We start from the raw sequence: 18,186 nt of genomic DNA, 5'->3' as shown, positions 1-18,186 counted from the left end.
CCACAACTACAAATCACTGGTGATGTTTTTATTTGTATGGTTTTGCATGATAGGAACATTTCTTCACAAGTATGATGTATTCCGATCACAAAGATGATTATACTGGTTAAATAACTACATTTAGTTCGGATGCCATCAGACGGCCGCGTGGCCTAATGGATAAGGCGTCTGACTTCGGATCAGAAGATTGAGGGTTCGAGTCCCTTCGTGGTCAATTTTTGTGGGCGCTGTGGATGACTCATAGTCTCTGTGCTTTAACTGTCACGAGCAAATTGAATCCATTTATATTAAAATGTATTTTTAGACTATGTTCGATTGGGGGACTTGTTTTATGACAAGTGATGATAATTTCTCCAACATGAAAAACTGCAGCGACCGTACTGTTATTTTCTGTAAGTCTTATAGTGTAAGGTTAAACAAATGTAAAAGCAAAACCATGACAATAAAAGCGCCTTTTCTTCGGCGATCACTGATTACAACTACAAAAATAAGACGGGCATATAATTTATGAAACAGGCGCCTTACAACAGCTTCGCCACAAGATGGCGACAAGCCTCACTATTCAATTAAGTTCAATAAAGGCAGCAATGCCAAAATGTTTAAAACGATCTAGTGAGACAATTTTAAACACTGCGCAAGTAACTTGCTTACCACGTCTTAATTGATCTGGAAATTTTGCTGAAAGTTTTTAACTGCTTCTGTTGTTTTGGTTTGAAATGGAGTTCACTGAACTAAGCATTTTAACTTTTGTATATCTGTGCGTAAACAAAACCAAATATTTACAGATTGAGATAATTACATTTAATACTGTACACGTTTCCCCCCATTTGTCTTTGTCTATTTGAAGGAGGCAAAACAATATTAGTGCTCTAAACAATGTTGCACTCACAGATGCCTTTTTTTTCAGTGAAAGAAAACGTACAGAGTGAATTCCGTCTCAACAAAAGTTAAATTTATTCATTTGCTCTTTTCTTTTACAGTTTAATTGTCAAATAGATGACAGATGCAGACTACCATTGTTTATCCATCTCAAAGCAATCTATTGGAAAATTGATTTGACACGGTAGTTACACTGAAGACGTGTGTATGTATGCATTGTTCTGATGCTCCGTTTGCAGTCTCACAATGTGAATTATTGATATGACAGACCGCAGCTTCCATTGTCAATACATCTCCCTAGAAACAGAGATAGAACAATACTCTGACCAAGATCAATAGATGGAAAGACCGAAGCGAGGTGGGGAAAGCCAGAGGCCGCTGATGACATGTTTGCTGACAGTAAATAAATTTTAAATTAATCAAGGCGGTTTGAAATTTAACAAAAACATTATTGTTGCATTTTTTTCCAATGGGGAGAGTGATTTCAAAATATGAGTGGTCTCACAACAAAGTGCCTTCCACTAGAGCTTCTACTATAGAAAAGAATGCACAGTCCCCTTCTGCTTGGCCACGTTTATAGAGGGCATCATAACAACCTACTTAGGTGGTGTGCTGTAATATAATGAAAGGTCAAAATGTGCCTTTCCTAATTGAATTCCCAATGTATTGTGGTGCAGGTGTTTTTTTTTTTCTCACGGCGACAGCTTTCAAGAGCGTTGAATCCCACGCTCTGGGCTCGCTGAGAGAGTGGGCGTATGATTAGTGCAATGGCTAAACATCAGCTCACGTCAAACAATATCAAGCAAAATGTCTTTGTATGCCGCCCATAAAATAGGGCAAAGCCTCGCATTGGGAAAAGGGGGAAATATTTTGTTGCATTAATTTATTTATTTGCATTCATTGTTATTCATGCATTCAAATTGTGTCATTATTTATTATTTTTACATGCATTGTTATTTATGAACGACATAATACACCTGAGGGCAGAATTATTCCGCGTGTGCAGCTGTACTTGGAGAGGTTTCGTCTGCGCAAGTCGTGTTTAACAATGACTTGTTTAGCTATTTGGCAAGAAACCAATGAATAGAAATGGGGTTGGAGGGGGGGCAGACTGCACATCTATTCAAAGTGAATTATTTAAAATGTTCCTCATAGTTTAACCAACAATATGTAGCTAAGACAAATGTTTTGAAATGAAAATTAGCTGATTATTTTGAGTTTTCAACATAACTAATTAAAAGAATACACGAGATGAATGTCGTAGTGAACTACAATGACAATCAAGATTTTAATTCTGTTTCATGAGATACTACTACTAATAATAATAATAATAATAATATGAATAATGTGACTAAACTCCATGCACAATTCCAATCTCAACACATCTTGCATGAACTTGTTTAACAAATTTTTCCTCCGAAGTCCAAGGAAAAGAATTGTCTGCAGGGTTCGTACCTCAAAAAAATTGAAAGCCTGGTCCCTCTTATTTGAAGCCACTACTCTAATTCTATCAAGAAATAATAACTTCAAACAAAATAATTAAAATGTTAGTTTTTGTCTTGGTAAATGAGTTATAAATGAGTCTGGAACTCTATTTTGCCTCAGTGGCTTCAAGACACAATCCACCAACAAAGAATTCCAAAGACAATTATAAATTATCTTAATTGACTACTCATCCCTAATTTTTACACGACAGCGAAACAAAAAATGTCACTTATAGGACTGCACAGAAACTTGACACGAGGCTGTCACTTTGCCTCCAAACAAATGCTGCTGCTAGTCACGCTTGTCACACACTTGCATGCTTGAAGGCCTGAGGTGGACAGGATCAGACTGACACTGTGTGACAAAATAAGACAACATAAAGAAGTGCAGTAGCTATTGATTTGTGCTTTTTACCTTCACCATGAGCAAGTCTCATGTGGAATGTGAACTAATTTTGACACAAATATGGATATTTTCCAATACAGACTGGCTAACCTGGCACAAAATGACTATCTCGATGATTTGAGACCTAAAACCGAAAGGGAAATTGTCCTTTGACCTTAGCTAACCAGCTTGAGTGTAATATCATACATAGATCAATATGGCTCTTGCAGTGAACAAATTTAAGAGTTGAAAGCAGATCAATAAAACAAATAAAGATGCAAGCAATAAAGCGTGCTCAACGAGATAAGCTTAACAAAAACTATAAATCAACGGCAGGATATTGGGGAAAAAAGGAAGTGGAAATGCTGTTGAAGGTTTTGATGAATATAAAAAATGACTTGCAGTCTCCACCTGTCAACACAATCTAACACTTACTGGAGATGTAGGAGCAAAATGTGAGACACAACTCATCTCCACTGTTGACATTTGAAGCAATGGAATAATGTGCCCTTTACAAATCTGTGATAAAATCAGCAGAAGGCTAAAATGGTTTGTCATATGGACTTTAGCTGTCTCGCTATAATACTGGTGGACCAGCCTAGGAAAACACTTAAATCAAAATGAAGCTAGTTTTGCATACCAGACCACACAGTGAACCACTACACTATCGCTAATATCTCTGCAACCGTATCTTTTAAGTCTAATTGGAATTTAAAATGTACATCATAAGTAACAAATAGGGATGGTGGCCTTGGACACATAGTAGCTATGCAACACTGCTCCAATGAGCTTCAACTTCCTAATTAAAAAAACAATGCCAGAGAGATACTGTGTCTGTAACTGTGCATGAATCATGCATGTCTGAGTCAGCAAAAAAAGATGTGTGATATCGGGCTGTGTCCACGGTCAACTTTATTTTGCTGACTCCATGGCTTAGGCCTCGGTATCTTCCAAGCCACTAATCCTGCCGTCATTTAAATGCGAGTCGGATGACGAAAAAAAAGCGTTACATTTCTTATCTTTCCTCATTTCCACGCATACCCCAGTGTGTACACAAGAGCTGACACTCGGACAGAAGAGTGTTCCGACTTCATTCTCCGAGCAGACAGTAAATCCTGAGAGGGATGCAGCCTTTCCCCTCGAGAGCCGATTTGCCGCCCCTTCTTCCCAAAGGCGCTTAGATGTCCGTGGGCGTCCTGTCACAGTCATTTGGCAACAGTGTTATCAAGGAGGAAGACTGCTGAGAAAACGGTGGATTATTCCAACCAGCAGAGCCTTGTCATCTCTTTGGTGGTCCGCTGGGTGGCTACTTGAACATAGAAAGAAAACCAACATGATGTATCCCCACATTGATAAAAATTTGAAAATGTAGAACTCTGGTTCATAGTGAGAGCCAAACCAAACCAACACAGCAAACCAAGATTCTTGAAGATTTTTAAGATAGCCACCAAAAGGTAGCAAAAGCGAGAAGATTTCAAATATTTTTTTTGTTGATTGAATGTTCAGGAGTGTCGCAATGAATTGACAATTGTGGAACATAGTTTTTTTTATGCAAACATTCTTCTCATGGGAGCCAGGATGACTTCCAGCAAACGTCAGCACTATCCATCCAGTGGCAGTTTCTTTCAAGAGCACGTGATTTGTTTCTTTACAAGAGGAGAGGAGAGGAGACAGCAAAAAGCTAAACTTTGTCCGTTGGGCACAGCTCAAATTTTGCTGGACCGCTGCTGTCAACTTGAATTAGTGGACAAAAACAGAAGATCAACTGTTCAACACACACACTCCTCATTTCATTGCTGCATTCACCCATGAGAGACAATGGAAGATACATTTACTGTCATTGCAATACACTTCACTGGACAGTGAGATGGAATAAGATTAGGATCTCTGTGGACAGGATTAAAAAATAAATAAAATCATTCAATAAGACTGGAAGAGATGAAGGGCAATAATGTAGGAGGAAAAACATCAATGACTATAAATGTATTTCCATCACTCATCATCATCATTAATGTAATATTATACTCATTTTTAAATACCATTAAAATAGTAATGATCTAGTAGCATGATGGCAAATTGAGCAAAATGTCTGCCATCCATGTCATGCTGTAACAAACACACCAAGAGACAATTTACTTATACCGAGGATGTGAGAATTTTTAAAGACGAAAAACGACTCATTCTATTTAATTGACTATATTGATTATTGATGTAGTGTCTATGAAGAACATAAATCAAATTTATATGGATACATGTATGATTAAGCAAAACGCGTGTGTGCGTGCGTGTGTGTGTGTGTGTGTGTGTGTGTGTGTGTGTGTGTGCATGTGTGTGTGCTTTTTGCACAGCACGTTTCTGTAGCATGATATGTCTTAAGAAATCAGGACAGCAGAACCAGTGACCTCTTTTACATCAACTCTTATAAAAATCTCTCATGGGCTTGATTTGACCTTTTTGTACATTTTAATGGCCACAGTCCTCCAGGAAAATAATGAAGGTGTACTTAAATCGTATTTCATATTTTAACTGAGCTAAGAATAAAGAAAAAAAATGTCAAGATCTGGGAGCCTTCTTCTCTTTACTTCACAGGTGGGCCCAAACAGTCATCAAAACCATGACAAGAGAAAAAAACCCCAAAAGCATTAATTTATTTTTAAAGACATCCTAATACAAATGCAAAACGAAAAAGCAATACAAAACATGAGTGGGAGACACATAACATGGTGTCCAGACACTTTCTCTAAAAGTGTAATCAGAATGCAAGATTAGCAATGGCATAAACATTGCATTGGTTTATACTTGATAAAGATAAATAAATTTCATGCATTATTGTTATTATTATCACTTGGCTCCTTATCCCCAGGATTTGAGTACGTGATATTTTTTTACTTCAATATATAATCCCGGCAATTGCTTTGTTCTTATTTTGCTCTTTGTGCTTGCATTATGCATTATTATAAATTTCCAGACTGGAGATTTTATGGGGATTATATTTTTTTTTACCTGAAATATAGTATATATATATATATTTGCTTACAGGGGCACTGTGCTATAGTGCATGTCTGAATTCTGACAATAGGATTCATGCATTATTGAAAATAAAAGAAAATTTAGATGGACGGATGGATGGATGGATAGATGGACAGATGGGCGGATAGAGACAGACAGACAGACAGACAGACAGACAGTATTTCTTCCCAGATGAGTGGTTCATCCGTTGGATTGTTGATCGTTGCAAGCGGAACTGATGACAGTAAATAACAAGCTGACCAGAGAATAAAAATAGAAAGACGGCGAAGCTCCAGACACAGCAGTGGCCCTCGGGAGCCAGCAAGGAAGCAGTGAGGAGGGGATTAGCATAGCTTTGAGTGACCAAGCTTTTGTCCGGCAACATCTGCAGCTCAAAGATTTGCCTCGCAACACTTCGATTTGCACATCAAAATAGGCTCTTGGTTGAAAGGCTGCACCTGCTTCAAAGTCTCTGAACGTCCTGGTTGATGTCTCTTCTCCACGATGAATCCCAAATGGCAGCCGGGAAACGTCTCTTAAACGCGTTATTAGTTAGCGTGGCTGTCCGGTTAAGCTCTCTCAGCAGTTGTCTTTATGATCTCATTAATTTGCCATTAGCATACGGAAGCTAGTTTCCCTTTAAGTGCTCATGGAGCTGCAGAGCTTTCAATTATTTAAAGCTGGCTGAGCACTTCTACGAGAGACAGTTTTTGCGTTCTTGCTAACTGCACCTCACAAATTATTAATACAGATGCTAAAAGGTGAGGCCTGTTGAATCTCAGCAGTTTAATCAACGTTTTAACCTAATTAACACCGGAACGAGACAAGAGTGATTGTGACGCTTGTTGTTTTTGTTTGGGATTTATTCCCCTTAAAAATTAAATAAATTATATTAAAAAACTAACCTCAAAATTAAATAAAAAAACAACTATAAATCTATAGGCAGATTGGGGACCAGATACGGCCCGCCACATCATTTTATGTGGCCCGCGAAGACAAATTGTGCATCAAATTCGTGTGTCATTACTAGAATTGCAAATTGTCTTCACTTTTAATAATATATATTTTTTTTTTCAATATTTGACCAGTTTTTTCTCGTCTGATTTGAAAACGTATGAGGTGCTCATACATTTATTTGGGCTGACAGTCATAATGGCCCTCTGAAAGACGCAATGACTACAAAAAACGAGTTTGACACCCCTGCGATAGGCTAATACTTCCACTCAGGCGTCCTTATTATGCTCGCTGGCTAGCTCATTGTAGCTAGTTGCAAGCTGAAACAAAGTCAGCTGAAGCAGATACGCAGGAGTAATGGACTCCTTTGAAAGGCCTCAGATGGAAACAATTTCTTATTTGCCTGCTAATCAGGTTGGCCTTCATGGAATAGATGCAATCTTTAAGAACAGGAAGCATGGCAGACCCTCATTCAAGCCTTTGAGGGAGACAGGAGGACAAGAGAAAGACTTAGATAAGCTCTTAATGATCTATCCTGGAACAATAACCCCCACGCTCCCCTGTAAAGGTAGACGGTGTCATCTTTTTGCTCTGCTTTAATTCAGTTAAAATTGGAGTCAACCAGAAGCTGGTTAAAATCCACCTAATCCGATTTGATTCGATTTAATTTCGTCCCTTCGTGTATTAAATTACTTTGATTAAAGGTTATGTTTGGAACATAATTAGCAAAAAAAAGGACAGAAGGGTTCAAACACAGTTCACCACAATGCAGTGACAAAGTCAAGTCAATTATGAATTGATTTTACAGCCTTTTGGCGGGCAGGGCACCAATATGAGTCATACATAAAGAAATAATTCAAGCAGAATTGTCAGAGAATACAGAATCACTGCATCTGTTTTAACTTTCCATGCCCAGGTTTTGTAATAAATATGTGCAGATGGCAGGAGATAGATATAAAAGCAAATTACATGAGTGGAATTGCATTGTATCAAAAGCATCCATCCCCTAAAGATTTAACAGTAAAAAAATTTAAATGGATTGATGGTTGAATAAAAGTATTTGTTGTTTTGGTGAAAAAACCCACACAAGTAAGACGTCATCAATAGGCCCATCCATCCAATTTCTGCAGCACTTTGCTCATTAGGCTGTGCTGGCTGGAGCCTATCCCAACTGACTTTTACATCCTGGACTGGACACTCAGACAGATAAAGCGTGGATTATTGTTGTAAATGAATTCCCTACAAATAATCCTTATCGTTTTTTCCTCTGGTGGCACTGAGTTCTTGTCTGTCCATAATCCACCCATTCATTTTCTATTGTCCTCATTGGGGTCTTCAGAAAGCTGAGTCGATGCAAGCTGACTTTTAGTGGGAGGCAGAGTACAACCTGATTTGCAAGTCGCTAGTCCCAACTATGTCACTACCAGGAGTCACCAATTCCAATGTCATGCATGTTTTATTTGTCTATGTGGTGCAAAGGAAAAGAAAATCCATCTTCATTTTAAATGTCCAAATTGTTTGTTGCTCCTGTGCTCGAATGAAACGGTCTAATTTGTCATTGAATGCCACTGTATGCTAACATTAAGATGATAGACGTTAATGGTCTTGGCAATAATGCTGTGTTGAAAGTACATTGAATGAACATAAGTGTTGACAAATAAACCGCCTGGAGCAAGAACAATTTGCATCTCATTTGGAGAACTGTTAGCTATCTGGCTAACTAAATAGTGCACGTCTACGGAGGGCACAATAGAAAAAATAAATTTAAAAAACTGCCCAAAAGAGAACGTAATCGCTTGACTGTCTTTTTTAATGGGCAGGTTAAGCACCTTTAACTTGACGCTGGCATCGGAGAGATGATGGGCTGGGCAGATCTCAATTCCAATCTAAATGCTTCAATGCGTGCAGATTTGATTCCAGAGCTCATCAAAAATATCAATCATAAAAAGCAAACATGAATTTGAAAATTAGGCACATTACTTTCCACGCCACAAGGCTAATGGCTGTGTTGTTGTTTCTGACAAGATATTGTTTTGTTGTATTGCCTGGAATCATCCTGATCATCCTTGGTTGTAAACATTCAGTGGTTTCGCCAAAAGAGGTGTGTGTGTATGTGTGTGTAGGACCTCCTCATCACAGGTGCTATACCTCTGGAGAAGCATGCCCCATGAGACTTTGTGACCTGAGGGAGGCATTATGACCGTCGACTTGAGAAAAATAAGCCCAGTGGTCGTTAAGACTGCGTTTAGACGCTTGTATCAAGTAGGTCACCTCGTCCAAATCATAAAAGTAGGGCGACAAACACAGCTGGGTTGGGAAGGTGGGTGGGTGGGTGAGGTGGGGGTGATTTTGTATTTGTATTCAAGGCACTTGATATTGTGTTTTTTTTTTTTTTTTTTGTATTTGTGTGAGGCGGCGGACTCTTTGTGTTGTCACCAGGGACGATGTGTTTCATTAAGTCAACAAATGAGGTTTGGTGTGCGTACACAGAATACACACATACACAAATATTGTACGCTTATGTTTGAATAAATTTGCGCATGGACGGGTCATGACAAAGTCAAATATTTTGTCACTGTACTATGTTGAGTTCTTTGGCACTGTGATGTCATTTTTAGTTGACAGCAAGTGGTAAAATGACTAACCCCTGAGATGGATTTTGCTGCTTAATTCATATGATGATAAATGCAATTTTAATCAGAATACAGCGTTTAGACTAGTGGGAGTGCATAGAACGTATTATTGTAAATAATGGTTTTTTTTACTTGACGTATCCTTTAATAACGGAGCCAATTTGAATAAATTTGAATACATTTGAAACCAATTGTTTGGTTTTATCTACTACAAGAATGATTCCTTTTTATTTGACGATTCACAATAAAATGTATGGAACATTTTAATTGTGATATTTTTTTCATACAGCCAAGTCATCAAAACAGATTGAAGAAAATAGAAGTGCAGTTCAGTCTGTGATTTATTTTAACTTTTAAGTAGTGTAAGAACTTTCAACGCCCTCTTGAAAATGGACAAGCATATAGACAAGCACACACACAACTTGTTGCATTCATTTTCTGCATAATCGGCTACAACGTGTGCGTGTGTGCACGAGCGCGCGCGCCAGTGTGTGAGTGCTTGCGCGCGCGCACGCTGCTGTGCCCTCTAATGAGCGCACTCCAAGGCTGACGATGCAGCTGGGAGCAGCATGAGTTCGGAGCGAGCGGAGTATGACATGGTGTGTCAGAGAGCCGTGACCCTCATTGTGGACCTCTGCCTGCACAACAGCTCGCTGTTGGAGCAGGACACGTGTCAGGACTTCCTTTTCCTGTTGTCCGGTCACGGCGCCAAGCACACGGATCAAGGTAAGCACAATCCCGATGATGCGTGCATTCTGGCTGTTGAATTTCACTTGTCTTGTTTTGCACTCTTATCTCTACCTGCCATGTACAAAAAGTGACAACCCTTTAATTTGGCCTCAGTTTGTTCTGGTTGACATCAGATTTTTTTTTTTTTTTTTTAAAGAAGGCAATATCATAATTAAAACACAGTCATGTGATTCCATTGTTTGATAAAGTTTGTATTCAGTTTCTTGGAACAGTTGATGGGCGGCACAGTTTGCATGTCAGCCTCACCTTCCTAAGAACTTGCTGGCTTAGGCTGCAGCTCACCTGTGACCAGAGTGAGGACAGACACTATAAAGCAGGGGTGTCAGCATTGTAGTCATAGCTTCTTTCGGAGGGCCATTATGACTGTCAACCCAAATAAATGTATGAGCACCTCATATTATATACAGTCAAAGCTACAAAACAAACTGACAAATCATTGATTTTCAAATCAGGTGAGTAAAAACTAGTCAAATACTTTTAAAAGAAGTATATTAAAAGTGAAGACAATTTGCAATTCTAGTAATGACACATGAATTTGATGCACAATTTGTCTTCGCGGGCCACATAAAATGATGTGACGGGCCGTATCTGCCCCCCGGGCCTTGAGTTTGACACCTGCGCAATAAAGTATGATATTGAATGTTGCCATGCTGCCACTATAACCAATCACCTGTGAAACAACTCCAGTTAGAATGTCATCTTTAACATCCTTTGAAGGGCTTTGAGAGTCACCTTACTTACTTTTCTGACATCATTCTCTTTGTTTAGTCTGCTCATTGTCTTGGAAAGGCCACACAAGTCTCCCCATAGCAAAACATGGCAAAAGTTCATTCCTTGCTGAAAATTGGCCTCTGAAGGTATGCTGTGATCTCAACTGATGACTAACCAAAGAGACCTTGTTTCCTCCAAAATCAAATTGAAGACCTCGGGGCCATTGATGCATCTTTTCCACTATAATTTGTGTATTCATTATTCAGTGCATGCCACATTTTATGCTAAATTCCTGAGCCAAATGCATCAACAGCATAAGGAAATGATTAAATTAGTAATCAAGGTTTCTTATGAACAATAATATTTGACACGTGTGTATTCAGGCTAAATAAAGAGACACAATTTTCAAATGATTCAAATACAACAAAATTTACGTGGTTAAATAATCAGAATGTAGTTGTAAACCTTTCAAGATGGTGGCCGTCTGATGTCCAAAAGTGTAACAGGTGTCGCCTTTGTTGTCAGGTTGTGAAATCAAAAACTTAGTTGGTGTCAGCAGGTGCAATCCAAAATGCTTTACTGCCTTTTTGGTGCTGGCGCCGTTCCCGCTTGTCGACGCTGTCATCTCACATCATTCTCAGCATGGGGGTTGTATCGTACGTCACCATGCCACTGACGTCCACTATATCAAGCTGCTGTGGCTGATGTGAACAGTTTCTGCCACGTGAATCTTCCAGATGAGATACTTGTGGTGAAGTTGAGGTATAGAGGTTGCTGTGGGATTTGACGTCGCCTCGTATATATTTTCCCCAAAATGTTTATTGTGAACTGACTGGCCCACTTATGGAATTGGAAGTTAAAATCCTGCCCGTGGTATGTGCGTGTGACATCATAGCGTAGCAACACAATGGTGCAAAACACCCATTCAGGCAATCACATCAAATTTGAGCACTTTCCCTCCTTAGTGATCAAAGTCATCATATGCTTGATTATTGGATGTCTCTGAAAGATTATCTTGAGCAATTATGAAGGGGATTTTTTCCTGCCAGATTTGTTTGTTTGCTTCTGATAATGGTAAATGTTAACAGCAGCAAACAAACAGTGGAGCAAATGGTTGTGTCAAGCGTTTGTATAACACCGCAGCGGGGCTTTAGTAGGGAATATTCGACTTAATCCAATTTTTATTACCACTGCTATCATGTCGGGTTTATATAAACCATCAATACGATTAATTGAAGATGTCATTGTTATGTTTCAGCACAGTACAGTGGTCCCCAATTGTTTTTTAGGCCACGGACGGTTTTCGCGCAAAGACGTAATTTCATTTTCCTAATAATTTAATAATAATTTAAAATTGACCAATTTAAAATAAAATTCACTATTAGGTTTGCTCATTTTTCCTTTTCATCGTTTCACAGTTTTAACAAATCAAGTGTTCACATTCTTGCATATTAGGTCATGTTTTGAGCATATAATTGACAATACAAATGTAATTTCACAGATTTGAGAATGATTGATGCATGCAAGACAAAATCAGGTGGCATAATTAACAATAATACATTTTGCAATGTCAAATAAATGCAATGCTGTGATGACATCTTGAGCCTTGTTTGCATGGAATCTACCCGTGTGGGATAAAAAAAAAAAAAAGCAATATCTTATCGTGATAATATTATTTGACATTTCTCTTTATGGTTGACAGTTGAGTGAAGCATAATGCAGGATGCCTGCAGCTTGAAGCGCACATGGGATGGCCGTGAGAAGATAGATTTACATTTTTTGGAACCAGATTGATCTGGCAACTGTCGGTTGTGTTCCTCATGATACATATTCAATTTTGTTCAATTCGTGTTATAAAAATTGACATGTACAGGATTATTGTCAAAGTTTGATCCTGTCACATAAGGTGATACTTCCCGCCCAAGAGAAGTATTAAAAGTGTTGTTTCAACTCAACTTTGTAGAGGGCTTTTGGCAGAGATACTATCTGCGCTGATGTCACAACAGATTACTACAGTTACCATACTTAATTGTGGGTCAGCTTGATTGTCGCCCCATGCACATCTTCATCGGTGTGTCACGTGTTCGGGAGCTGCCGATTCGTCTCATTACTGCGGGGCATGAAGCCCACTTGAATGTCAAACCTTATTTGGCTCAGCTAGCCCTCGTGAGCGTTGAAATCCAGCTTCTTTGCTTTATGTTCACATTTTTGACATAGATTCATGTTGAACTGTCACGTCCACTCCAGTTTTGTCCAGTTGAGTCCAGTTCTGTTTGAATGATTCTCAGCACAATATTAGCAGTGATGTCATCATGGGGTATCAAAGTGGTCTGATCTTGTCATTGTCTTCAAAACCAAAAAATTCTCCGAATTCCTCACTGAACATCTTGAAACGGCTATGAGGAATTGACTTTTTAATTGTTTGGATACAAATAATTGGGTGAAGTTCTCACTCAGTCCACATTCACACTTAATGTTCATGTGCGTGACTTCCATTTCCATGGACAACCACTATCACAGCTAATTTGTTTTTTATGGACTACAATGAAATGACCAATTAGTGATTCTGAAACATTTTCCAGCGTGACTGAGAGGAAACAAGATACGTTATTTGTTGACCAATTAGTTCCGCCCACCCTGATCGTGCGAGGGCTATCACATGACCAGACCGCACCCACCTGCTGCTGCCGCCGCTGTTGCTTGCAAAACCTAATCAACTGCTAATCTGCAATATTGGTATTTACACAAGCCAGTGGCTCAAGTCTTTGAATCCTTAAATGAAGCCTGTAGAGCTCGGGTGCTGAACACACCAACCCATACAAACACCTTATTAAAAATTCCACTTTCATTATCAGCTGTGTGGACTTGAATTGAGCGGCCCTATTTTTGATCACATTTATCCCCCCCCTTGAGCTTTAGTAGCCTTCATTGGAAGAGGATATTTGCATCAGCTGTCATTCAGTACTGCACCAGGCTGCATCACACCTTCATAACACAACAAAACAAACATCCATATAAAGACAAAGAAATCAAAAAGTGCAACATTGATTGGATGGATGGATGCTTGCGAGTCCATGTTTACACAACTCTGTCACAATAGCACAGGCAAGAAGGTCAGGGCAAGGAGTCAGTGAGTACTAGTACATGAACGATTGGTTCATTGCTCAGAATTGGACACGTGTCAGAGTCGGAGAAGTCAGGCAGATCTTGTGGGACCAGGAGGTAATACAGGGCATATTTCTGTCCACATGAATGTGCTTTAATATAAAAGTCCAACATTGGCTTGAATACCAAAGAAGCGGTTGTGTGGACAGCATTACAAATGTACATCTCTTGCGCTCTCCTTGAGCACCTTCGGGTCCCTCGCATGACCGACTTTAACATTCAGGGGTGTCCTGAAGGTGCAAATTTTATGTTATCTCCTACATGAATTCTCCAGGATAGAATCAGTCGCTAGGAATAACTATGCCATGCCAAGCTATGAATACAAATCTTCACTCTTGGCTGCGCTTGCAGCATCTCACAAAAGTGGATTCACCTCTCAGTCGGGCTGACACGATCGAATATTTTTAGAATGGATTATTTTGTCGATATCAATGGAATAATCAAGTAAAATTTTATTTTGTGTGCAAAATCATTTCACCCAATTATTGTCCCTTAGTTTGTATTGGTCAGTGATCCAAAAACAAAAACACAATGCGATTCAAACTGTACTCTTCAAAGTTTTTGAAACGGATTCATTTATTTTTGAGCCCTTTTTTTTCAGAAATAAAAGCTGATGTTTGCAAAAGTCTTGTTTTGATGAAAGACGAACTATTTTCTGTATTTATGAATGACTTGAAAAATAATTGAATAAATACTGGTGAGAGGATGACATTTGAGAATTTGGACAATCATAAGACGGCTCGATGAGTAAAACAGTCAATTTGGGAATCGATTATTTAATTTTAATAGCTCTACCGGTCACATTCTTGTAATATATTTTACTGCTGTAATATTATATTATATTATAATATTAGTTAAGCATTATCCACATAGTAATTTGATTTATCTCACAAGATTTCCTGTGTTCAGACACATTATTTTTAAAATGCTTTTACCTTGCTAACAATCATCATTTTCACAATGCATCATGATTATTATGATACTTAACAAGTATTGTTAATCCACTGAAGATAAATATGAACACACTCCCAAGTTGAAATGTCCAAATGAGACCCAATTAGCCAGGTATATTGTGACCTGTTACTTTTACAAGATCTCGGGTGTGAATGTGGACCAGGTGTGTCGCATGCCTCGCCGCGACCTCGCAAAAAAGTTAAGTGCACATACTCAACAGCATACTCCATGGAAAATGCCTACTGCCAGTCTTGCTGCAGATGTCGAAGGGGTCCAGGGTCAGCCTGCTGGTACTCCTACCATATGCTACATACTGCTTCAAATTGCTCTGCAAGGCTGTCATCCCAGAAGGAAGCCTCTCCAAAACATGACACCATCTGACATGGATTACTGGAACCATGTCTTGTGGTCTGATGAAACCAAGATAAGCTTATTTGGTCCACATGATGTCAAGTGTGTGAGAGGAGAACAAAGACATGTGCGCCTTGGCTACAGTCAAGCGTGGGAGTGACACGGTCTGGGGCTGCGCGAATGCTGCCGACACGAGGGAGGGAGGGAGGGAGGGAACCATGAGTGCCAATTTGTACGGTGTCACAATGAAGTGGAGCATGATCTCCTCCCCATGGAGACTGTGCCTATGGCAGTAGCACAACTTGACCGCAAGATGCTTCTAAAATCACAGACGCCTTGCTAAATAAACCGAGGGTAAAAATTATGAGACTGGCCAAGCAAACTCTCAGCACAATGCTTGCTTTTAATTGACCGAGGACTCCTCATGCTCGAATTGGGCACAGCTGAGAGCAAATGACTAGTAAACACAACAGAGCGTGAGATGACTTTTCTGTCCTGGTGTGCATCACCAGAGCAGAACAGTACATTGAGGAGATGACTTGATCAGTTCACTAAAACAAAATCTCTTTGGTTGTTGTGATGCTCATGGTGGATGTGTAACGAGATGACTATTCTAAGATTTGTTTTTTATTTCCACGGTATTAGACATTTTATTTATGTATTAGTTCTTCAAATAGTAGCCTCCACAAGAAAAAAAAATGTCAGGAAAGGCATGTTTTTGTTCATTTAAGGAAAAAAAATGTAAAGAGCATGCAGTCTAGCATATCAATGTTGAAAAATTGTGCAAAACAATTACCTTTCCACTACAAATGATATTTTATTACATACTTTAGTGTAATAATCTGGGAAATGATGCATTTTCAATTTCCTTGGGGGTGAGTCGATATGATACCATTGGCGCTGTCCTTCCCCCATAATTGTATTGCCTCCTTGTCTTCCACCCCATCTGCTTCCCCATCGTCCATTAAACATCATCCATCCAGCTCCACACTCTGCTTGATGGAATTCTAGTTTTTATGATCATTACAACTTTTCTAATAAAACAATGTAACGGTGGCCCAAGATTTTTGCACAGTATTGTATATTAAACCGATTTACCTTGATCATTACATTCCAAGGTTCCTTCATTTGTCTAGGAGAAGTCACAAGGCTTTCAGCACGCATCAGTCAGATTGGCTTGATGATATGGTGTAAAACATAATCGCCTTGATGAAAGGAAGTCAAGTGTGAGGTGCTGACAGCTTGGGGATAATTAGGAGGAGGACGGGTGTTGCTCAAATCTTTATTTGTTCATTAGACAGTAGAGTCACAGCAAGTGATGGGTGCACAGACCGCAGCGCCACTGGATCGCACTAAGTCTCAGCGCTCTCACTGGTTCTAGAACAACTTGACAGATGGTGTCCTCTGTGTAGCAGGTTCCATAAGGAGGTAATCGAACACTTAACGGAAGAGTGCACGGTACTTTACTCTCTTGCCTTCTATGGAGGCAGTGTGAATTCAGTTTCCGCTCAGCGAGTAAGTCTCAGTGGGGGTTCCGTCCCAAGTCTGTATGTGCCCAGCTTAAGCTCCCGGTGACTCAGAACGGTATACAGAGTATAAAAAATGTATGGATAAACTGACCTTCATTTTAAGTATGTCTTGTTGGATCTGAAAAATCCATTTAGCCATCATTGTTGGTTAACATTCAGAAGTACTTATGCATTTGCTTGCCTCATATCTTTGCATCTTTACATTAATATTTCTGCAACTGTCACTATGTATCTGTGTGTAGTAGCATATCAGCAAGCTTCTTCTAGTTGGACTGCAACTTCTTGGTTCCCTAGAACATGAAGTGCCTATGGCGCTTCATCACTTTGGACTGAACCATTCCCATTTCCTGAAATCTATGGCTGCTTCTAGTAGTTTTCACTGATCCTGCCATTAATAGTCCCCTGAGGAAATCGAAAGCTAGAGTGAAAGGGTGGGGTTGGGTGGGGGAAATTGAATAAGGGGCTCATGACAATGGACCAGAGGGCCGAATAAAGTAAGCATCGGTGTAGATTTACAAGTTCAAGTTTGTCAACAGGGTGGCATGTCTTGAAGAGACACAGAGAAAATATCTTCCCATGAATGCGACTGCACAGGCTTGGAAAACAAAAGTTGTTGGCTTCATGTGACATTTGGCCTTCTGACCGCCTAAAAAGATGATGAAAACGGATGGCGTGACCTTACATATTGTCTGGTGGAAAGGTGCTGCCTGGTCCACTTCATCATCTTAAAACTCATCCTAAAAAGGCCCTCCACACAAAATGTCAACAACTAACAATTCTATTGCTACGTACACTTTCACTTTTAAAGACAAACGTCCAGCGGCTCTATACTTTAGAATGAAAGCAATATTTTTACAAAAATTTGTTAGTCAAAATCATGGCAGTGTGTATTTAAAATCTTAAAAGTCTTTTTATTTTATACATTCTTGCTTTAAGAGTTATTTATTATACAACTAAATTATTCAATGAATTACAGGAAAGCAAAACATTCAAGCATTTTCATTTCTGGCTCTTCAGCATAAATTCACTTTTGTTGGTTATTTGTTTTGTACAGTAGTGGAATTTCTTTTCACATGCGACAGTTAAAAATTGTATGTCACGTATAATGTAATTGAATTTTTAAAATGTCTGTACTGTTATTTAATCATTTAGTAGTGTAACGTTAATGTCGCCGCCATAGTACCGCACTGCTGTTTTTGCCTAACCCCTAAGTTGTACTCTGCATCCACCCAATATTAGCGCTTATCTTGTCTAGAAATAAATTTGGATAACCAGATATACAGTTTTCCCCTAAACATGTTCATTCAATATTACTTTAATTTCCTTTTTTGAAAATGGGAAATTATAGACATATGTCCATTTGCCTACTCACAAAATGTCAA

General features: G+C 39.1%; 1 protein-coding gene and 1 non-coding gene across 2 annotated transcripts in view; both read left to right on the top strand.

The window, feature by feature from the left end:
• The first annotated feature begins 141 nt into the window (after positions 1 to 141).
• Positions 142 to 214, top strand: trnar-ucg (transfer RNA arginine (anticodon UCG)). The gene has a single exon. It is a non-coding gene; the product is annotated as a tRNA-Arg (tRNA).
• A 9,686-nt stretch (positions 215 to 9,900) lies between these two features.
• The window catches only part of syt6a (synaptotagmin VIa), a 37,051-nt gene continuing 28,765 nt past the window's right edge, over positions 9,901 to 18,186 (top strand). The window contains exon 1 of the mRNA XM_049753889.2: positions 9,901 to 10,070. Within this exon, the coding sequence (XP_049609846.1) occupies positions 9,914 to 10,070 (157 nt within the window). The 5' untranslated portion in view covers positions 9,901 to 9,913. The remainder of the gene's footprint in view (positions 10,071 to 18,186) is intronic.

The sequence above is a fragment of the Syngnathus scovelli genome, chromosome 2 (genome assembly GCF_024217435.2).
Source record: "Syngnathus scovelli strain Florida chromosome 2, RoL_Ssco_1.2, whole genome shotgun sequence".
In the NCBI taxonomy this organism is placed as follows: Eukaryota; Metazoa; Chordata; class Actinopteri; order Syngnathiformes; family Syngnathidae; genus Syngnathus; species Syngnathus scovelli.
The sequence above is the reverse complement of the archived record's forward strand: the minus strand, read 5'-3'. Positions and strand labels throughout refer to the sequence as shown.